General features: G+C 36.9%; 1 protein-coding gene across 1 annotated transcript; it reads left to right on the forward strand.

Annotated features, from left to right (window-relative positions):
* Nucleotides 1–477: 477 nt before the first annotated feature.
* LOC131782638 (heparan sulfate 2-O-sulfotransferase 1-like) lies at nt 478–8,072 on the forward strand. Its single transcript, XM_059099380.2, has 6 exons — nt 478–733; nt 1,803–1,870; nt 3,258–3,677; nt 4,320–4,417; nt 5,603–5,760; nt 6,393–8,072. Exons 1-6 carry the CDS (start codon nt 589–591, stop codon nt 6,611–6,613), a joined length of 1,110 nt encoding a protein of 369 aa, XP_058955363.1. The 5' UTR covers nt 478–588; the 3' UTR covers nt 6,614–8,072.
* Nucleotides 8,073–8,189: the final 117 nt, after the last annotated feature.

The following is an 8,189-nucleotide window of genomic DNA, read 5'->3' on the forward strand; positions in this document are numbered from 1 at the left end:
GTGAAACCAGAAGAAAAAGGTGTCTTAGAGGAAGAAGTACTATTAATTTCATTCGGCTTAATCTCTGTAAGTCCTTTCAAAGTCTCTGCGTTTCAATTCAAAAATACCTCTGCAGGTCAACAGAGTAAAAACGATCAGGAGGTTGGCGCACGAAATTTAACTTTGTTTAAAAATGTAAATAGATATGTGCCAGGCGTTCCTTCGATGCTGTTTGGCAATTTTTCTCAAATGCTCCCTAAAATCTTACCTTTATGCCTTCCTTTGATCTTTTAGGTATAGATTATCACTCAGTTTGTCTACATGAATCGTTTTTAGATTGATTTGTAGCAAGTTCCTTTCCCAAAGTGAGGAAAATTGAGGAATTGGCGCAGATTGGTTTCAAGTTTCGCGCGATAGTGGGCTGAACACAAGAGAGAGAACTGGATATCAGTATTAATACAGCTCGCCCCAGATTCCTCCCAACCAACGAACCTCTAGCTGATGTTCCGTTAGCTTGCAGTTAGTCATTACTTTCGCATGCTGTTGATGTTAATTGTTGCTTCATGGCAAGTTATTGTGGCCAAAATTTCCAGTAGTTGTTAAGCGTGTATGGTTTTCCTGAGAATTCCCTGGTTTTTCCTTGGGAGAATGATCGTCAACAAATGGATGATCGTGGCTTTTATTGTTGCGTTTGTTATTCTCGAGATGCAAATTCTTCAAATGACGAATGTTACAACACATGATGATCACAACGGTAGGAGAAACCTTAATCGAACACATTAATGTCTCCTCTTGTTTTCATCATAGATGGCTCTTTAAGAAGATCTTAAGTGATAGTCATTTCATGATACCCTGCAACTTTGGGAATCGTTTATGACTAAAAACACATGTGCTCTTGTAATGTTCAGTTTGACATTTCGAGTTTCCATTTTGCTGGAATGTTCTTTCAAAATCTTAAATACTTTCCTTTTAACTGTATTTTGTGATTGATTCTCTCCACATCGAGATGAAATGGAGAATTCGTGTTTGTGTAATTGAGTAAATCTCCAAACTGCCCATATCACGCTAAGAAACGTCGTCTGTCGAGTAAATACGCACAGATTCGTTCTCGATGCTGGCTCCGACTTGATTTATTAAAAAATAATTGGTTTAAGCAGCCGTTCTTAATCCTTGGCTCGTAAGCTAGGTATTCGGGATTAATTGAAAGATAAAGTTTAAGATGTCAGTCCGTTTACAATAACCATCTAAACAGTTTTTATGTTTTGTATACAAGATTAAAAGTACTACACCTAAAATACGTTGTACCCGTAACTTCTAGATACTGTGAACTTGAAAGCAACAAAGGATGATGTTAGCTATCATTTTTGATATTGATTGTATGATAAACATTGGGTTTCTGACAGGTTTAAAATAATCCTCTTTCCACTTTCAAGAGCCTTATTTCTCCCAATTCAACCAGCTTTACTACTAACTAATTTCAACTAGCTTTACTACTCTCCAAACTTACAAAAAGGGTTTAGAATATCAAAGCCTAATGGAAAACAAAGACAACTAGAGTGTTATCCACTCCATGTGCTCTGTTTTATGTTAGAATGAAACGTTTTGTGTAAATAACATTATCAAATCATGATTGATGAAGAGGAAGTATAAAAGACAAGGGAGATGACCTGTTACATTCCATCCATATACCACTGTTATCCAATTTTCTCTGAGGACATCAATTTCTTTGGTAACATACAGTAGTTGGTCATTAACCTGGTGGTCAATTCTCCTGTTCTTCACATGTTCCTTTCTTTTAATGCTTAATTTTGTTCTTATTTTAGAGTATGCAGGGAATTTGCCGTCTAGCAATATTTTGAGAGACAGGGGTCAATTTGAAAACAACTATGAGGTGCTGCAATATTTATTTTTTCATTAGTTTTTTTCTCAGGCCAATATCATGGCTAACTGATTTGCAGTAACATTAGGAAAATGTTAGGTGGAAAGGAGAGTATTCTCTACATCATAACCCTTTCACTCCCAAGATCTCATTTGTACTTCTCCTTACTATCTGCTAAATAACTTTTATGTTGTTCATTCTGAGAATTTGGTATTGGATCAACTAGTGATCCCGATAGGGTAAGGAGAAATTTTGTCTTATTACCCATGGGAGCTAAAGGGTCAATTAAAAACAGTTCAATCCATCAGAATTTAATGAGAGAATTTTGTGAACTAGGGGAAGAATTCTCCAAACTCAAACACCAAATGAACACACTATTGAATTTGGAAGAGTCTTTTAAGAATTAGACTGCTCTGTTGCAAGTTTATTACTGTAGAGGGACGTACTCGCTCAGTGGCCAGAGCTTATGCTGGTTTGATTGTACCATATCTGGATGACATGCATGTGTATTGGAACTTTAACCCTATCATTCCATAGATTGAAATATAAATCCTCCATACTGTTTGCTCTACATATCTTACAATTTTAAATCTAAGAATTTGATGTTTGATCACAGATTCTCTCCTGGTTAATTTTTCTCACTTATCATGACCTTTCTGCTCAATAATGTATTGAAATTGGACAGCATTTTATTAGGTTTTCTGGGAACTTTTTTGGTATCCTTTGCAAATTGCTATGCAAATTATTTTGCCCACACACTTCATTTACCAAGTGGGCTTATAACAGGAAAATTTTTGTTTAGGAAAGGCAATAATGTGGCCCATTACCAGGTAGGGCTTTTAAGTGCGTGTGAGGAGGGAGGAGGCAGTTTACAGTAACCACATTTGTAGACTAGAGACCAGTTAGTTGCATTCTTGTCTGAAGGATGACACTATCAATACATACATATGGAAAAATTGCCTTATTATCGAAAGTCTCACACAAATTGACTTAGCGCAAGCAGAAACCAGACTTATTGATCTTGAGGCTCTTCTGATAATTGGATGGTAACTTCCCACTGTGCTAAGCTGTGACCCCATTTGGGGTGCATTGCCTGGAGGGGTCAGGTGTACAACTGCTCATGCAATGATGTGTCAGTCCTTACATGAATGTAGATAGCTTAATTTACATTTTTAGTCAAGGAATTAAGTAGAAGTGATACTTCTAACCTCAATTTAGAATGCAAAGTGGTTTTAATGAGGTAGATGTTATTGTATTAATTCTTGTTAATATTATACCCTTGTGTTCTTTTGATGATGTTAACCAGAGTTGATAAAATTTAACTCTTCAGATTTGTAACTTTTTTGTTTATAAAACTTAATTTTCTAAGATGTTTCATTCATTCTATCTCTTTCAACAGTCTGACTCATCCACTAGAGGGAAAGCCAGATTACAAACTGAAGATGATCACATCATAATTTTCTACAACAGAGTCCCAAAGACAGGCAGCACATCTTTCATGGGTGTGCTTTATGCTTTATGCCGTCCAAACAGATTCCATGCTCTGCACCTCAATGTTAGTCGAAACTCTCACGTGATGTCACTTTCTGATCAGATACGTTTTGCTCGCAACATTACAACATGGAAACAGGTGATGCCAGCTGTCTATCATGGTCATCTTGCCTACATGGACTTTCAAAGACTCGGTGTTTACCAAAGTCCCCTATTTATAAACATGATAAGGAAGCCTTTGGACAGACTAGTTTCCTACTACTATTTCTTGAGGTTTGGAGATGATTTTAGGCCATACCTTCGAAGAACAAGACAAGGAGATAAAGAGGTATGGAAGTTGTGTTTAAGAAAATGTGGTGGAGAGTTGTTTGAAATTTGTCTAGATTTTGTGAATTTTTGAACCAACCTCCATGGATTCTGATTATGGATGACGGTTACTTGAATTTTGTTATCAATTTGAGTTATTGTATATATGAGTATTGAAGTTGGAAACAATTCCAAATGGCTGTATGCGACATGCAATTGTTCTATATTGAAACATACTTATGACAAAAATGATTAATTTTTGGGATCCATTTAACCCTTTAACTCCCAAGATCTGATTGTCAATTCTCATTTTTAGCTGTTACACATTTCCTTGTATATTACACATAGTTATTATGAGAATTTGTTGTTACATGTAGGTCAAAATAACAACTTTTAACTGATAAGTTTGACAACAATATCCACACATTGGACAATGAATGAATATCAAAAATTGTAGAGAGAAGTTACATGTTAATCACATCTCCAAGAAAAGGGTGGAAAGGTTGTCACAATATCGATAATTTGTGTCTTCCTGTCTTAGGAAAATGTTGATTTCTTTCCAGCTCACCTAAGTCTAAAGGTCATTTTGTGGGAAAATGGTGAAATGTGTGAGTAACATAGCACTTTAAAGTAAACTAGCTGATATGTTACATTTTCTGACTAGACATTTGATGAATGTGTTCAGAATGGAAATCCAGATTGCAGGCCTGAGAGGCTGTGGCTGCAAATTCCATACTTTTGTGGTCATGCACCGCAGTGCTGGTGAGTTCCACTCCTGTTTGTCCCTCTTTTTTTTTTTTTTTTTTTTTTTGTTTGTTTTTTTTGTTATCAATAGCCATGTTTTATTTGTCAACATAAGTTATTTTAAAACATAAAATTTGGCAGTTTATACTGTTCTAATCAATGACACATGGAAACTGTAAGTGAGTGAAGCCTGCAGGATTTTGACCTGGCACTGGAGATAAGAAAAGTTGTAATTAGCCACTCAGAATTCTGTGCCAAAATTTGACAGCCTGAAGCATTTGTTCTTTAGATGTGGTGAATATTCTCTTGTTTCTTTACACTATTTTCTTGCCACCACATTTCTGAATGAAAATGCCGAGGATGTGAGTTGAAGTAGTTATGGTGTGAGAGTGGCTCACACCACTAGAATAGAATACAGAATAGAATGCAGTGACTGATAGTATCACTTGCACCACTGCATGTACCCCCTTTGTCCCCCCTGCCCCTCACCTCCAAACCTTCAGGAGCTCCTTCAGGAAAAAAATTTGTACATGCTGTTTTCAAGGAGTTTAAAGTTTATTAAATGCAGACTTTAATAAAATTACAAGTTATTTTGATTTTTACTCATCTTAAAGCGGAAAAATGATCAAACATCATTCTACAACTCCTAATGTGCACTCATGTGCATATCGAGATTTTTCACATAATTTTTGGAAAATGTATGTTGAAGTGATTGACTAAAATATATTTAAAAACAACAAATTTGTGGCCAAAGTTGACCTGTGAAGCTTTGGAGTAACCTCAACCCACTTACTAAAATGCAATATCAGGAGTGTTTTATGTCTGACTAACTTCCCCCCCCCCCCCCCACCCCCAGATAGAAGTCCTCAGGATACCCCCATGATTTTTCAGGTTTCCAACACAGCACAGTGATATTGGCCAAGCTTCATACCAGAGACCTTTTTTTTTTTGCATTCACATGCCAGCACCATAACCATTTATACCCTAACATCAGTATCTACATTCTCCATACTTTTTTTTCTATACATTTCTTCTGTTACTGACGAGGAGAATTTGTTCATAAATCAAAGCTTCTTAAGTTGGCAATCATTTCGTTTATTCAGTGGTGTTAAGTTAAGAAGAATTCAGCCACAGGTCACTCCTATCAATAAAAGGTTTAATTACTTAGCAACTACTTTAACCATAAATTGTAATGAATTTCAGGTCACCAGGAAATAAATGGGCTTTGGAGCAAGCTAAAAGAAACTTAGTTGAAAAATACTTACTAGTGGGAATCACTGAGGAAATGGGGAACTTTGTCGCAGTTTTGGAAGTAGTACTGCCAAGAATATTTAAAGGGGCAACAAAATTGTTTAATGAAGGTGAGAAGAATTATCATTAAATACACATACTTATTAATAGTGGAGCTCGCGTAACCCCATAATCATATAAAATAGTAGTAACCTATCAGGCCGAAAAACCATACAAGGTGCTACTTTTAACATGCGTGGTCAACTGTACCGCGGGCACGCCAACACCACGGCTTTGTCCAGTAGTCCAGTGGTCAGAGCACTGGGCTCCGAGTCGGACGACTCGGGTTCTAGTCCTGGCCGGGGCAAGGCGTTGTGCCCTTGAGACGTGCGGGAAAAAAAATGCGAGCTCCGCATATGTGGAGAATCCTTTCTGTTGGATTTTTTTTGTTCCTTCGCAAAGTAATGCCATTTTGCTGTGAAACTTGTTCAAAATAATTAGTGTGTATGTATATGGAATAACCTTCAAACCAAACTTCAAAATCATCTATTACAATTAAAATAAAGAAAAAAAGAAGCTTGTCGAGCAAATTAGTAAAAGTCAGAATGGTTTTTTGTTTCTAGACTAAAATTAAACCAAGAAATGTTTTGTTTTTGTGTCGAAGCAACACGTACATAGAAGAGTTTATACAGTTCACTTCTCTATTCTTGATTTTTCTGTATTGAATTTTCATTTACTTTTTTTTTACTTGTTTCTGTTTCAGGTGGTAAATCTCATCTAAGGAAGACAGCATCGAAGAAACCATTGGAAAGTTCAACAATTGAATACTTTGAACAATCAAAAATATGGAAAATGGAAAATGATTTTTACGAATTCGCTAATAAGGTTTTTCAAGATGCCAAGAAGAGGGCGCTGATAATGAAGGACGGTATCTTAGAACCTGTAAAAAAACAATTCTTTTACGAGAAGATAAGGCCAAAATAAGCCAGTAAAGTATTTGAATTACTCAGATTTTTAATATATACTCAGGATAATTTTCCCCTTAAATGAGCGAGGAGTTGGTATTGATGTCCGTAAGAGTGAAGTATCAACTGAAGCCGCCCATTTTAACACTACCGAGTTAACACAAGGAGTTGAGATAAGCACGAAATGACACGGCCAACAGCGTCACATTGTCTCTGAAACTCGCTCAATATTAACATCAAGTCGTCAAATTTAGGTGACTTTCTCGGTGTGGAATGTTTATGGAGCAGCATTCAAGTCCAGAGAGAAAAAGAGAAAAATTGGGATCAATGTTAGTATTAGACAACTGCGCGCTTACCCCTCCCCTAACCCCACAGCAGTCAAAGGGGAGGGTTAGTGTTTGGTTACGGGAGGGGTAGGTGCGCAGTTGCTCAGTGATCTAAAAATTGATGTCGAGTGTGGACTCACTCCTTAAAATGTTGCATTGAAAAATTTCCTTCCGTAATCGTGCAGTTGCGAGGGAAAAATTAAGAATTGAAATGAAACATAGCACGTACACAATTCTGCTGCCTTGGCGTTGTTCGGAAAATCCTCTTGAAATGGAGACTACCAGTGAAGGAGAAAATTGTCTCTAAACTACTACATGGGGATCTTGTGGAAAAAGACATTGAGAAAAATATAGAAAAGGTACTGTATGCGAAGTTCAGTTGTCTGACTGCCCGTTAATTCGGAATAAGTTAGAAACTTAAACTTTTCAAAATCGTCTTTGCCAACACACTCCCCATACTCCCTCAATAGGGCGAGTGTCGCAAATCCAATCCAATAGTCATCACATCGGTCAATCAGTGCAAAGGTACACGACAGAACGAGCCAATCACTGCTCAGAGTAAACGTATGCGAAAAGAAATGGAACCCAGACTAAGTCTCCTCTCATTGGTTTAGAAGCAGGTGGGAGTTTTTTCTCAACCAATCGGAGATTGTGGTGAGACAAAACTAATGCACTGTCGATTACTTCAAGTCTCGATGATTGCACCTATATGTGTGGGTTGGAGCAGTCTTTGATTGAATATGAAGAGAAATCAGCCACTGCCTTGTTTTTGCTGTATTCGAATCTGTGATTGGTGTAGAATGCTCGCGCCATCAACTAAGCCAATCAGACGCAGATTTAACACCAATCATGGTTTGGTCACAGTGTTTCCAGAGCGTCTGGTAGTTTGCCTGTTTTTTTTTTTGGTTTTTTTTTCCAGTTATGATTTTTCTCTTTGTTGTGATGGGTGGTTGTGATTAATTTGGCAATGGTTGATGGACAATCAACTGAAAAATGCTCTGTATAGCTCATTTGAAACGCAAAAGTTAACACACATGGGAATACTTTACGGGTAATTAAAGAACGTGGATTGATTTATTTCGTCTGGAATAACGTCTGTAAACGAATCCTTGCAAGCAAGTAGTTTTCTGTGAATGATAAACATAATTAGGATTAAACCAATTTTTCCCATGTATACTTGTTTTGAGTTGTTACATATAATGTAACTATACTTTTTTCTCATCGTAGTGCCAACCATAGTTTTTCCACATCTTTTGTTGCTGAGCAGGT

The sequence above is a fragment of the Pocillopora verrucosa genome, chromosome 4, assembly GCF_036669915.1.
Source record: "Pocillopora verrucosa isolate sample1 chromosome 4, ASM3666991v2, whole genome shotgun sequence".
NCBI lineage: Eukaryota > Metazoa > Cnidaria > Anthozoa > Scleractinia > Pocilloporidae > Pocillopora > Pocillopora verrucosa.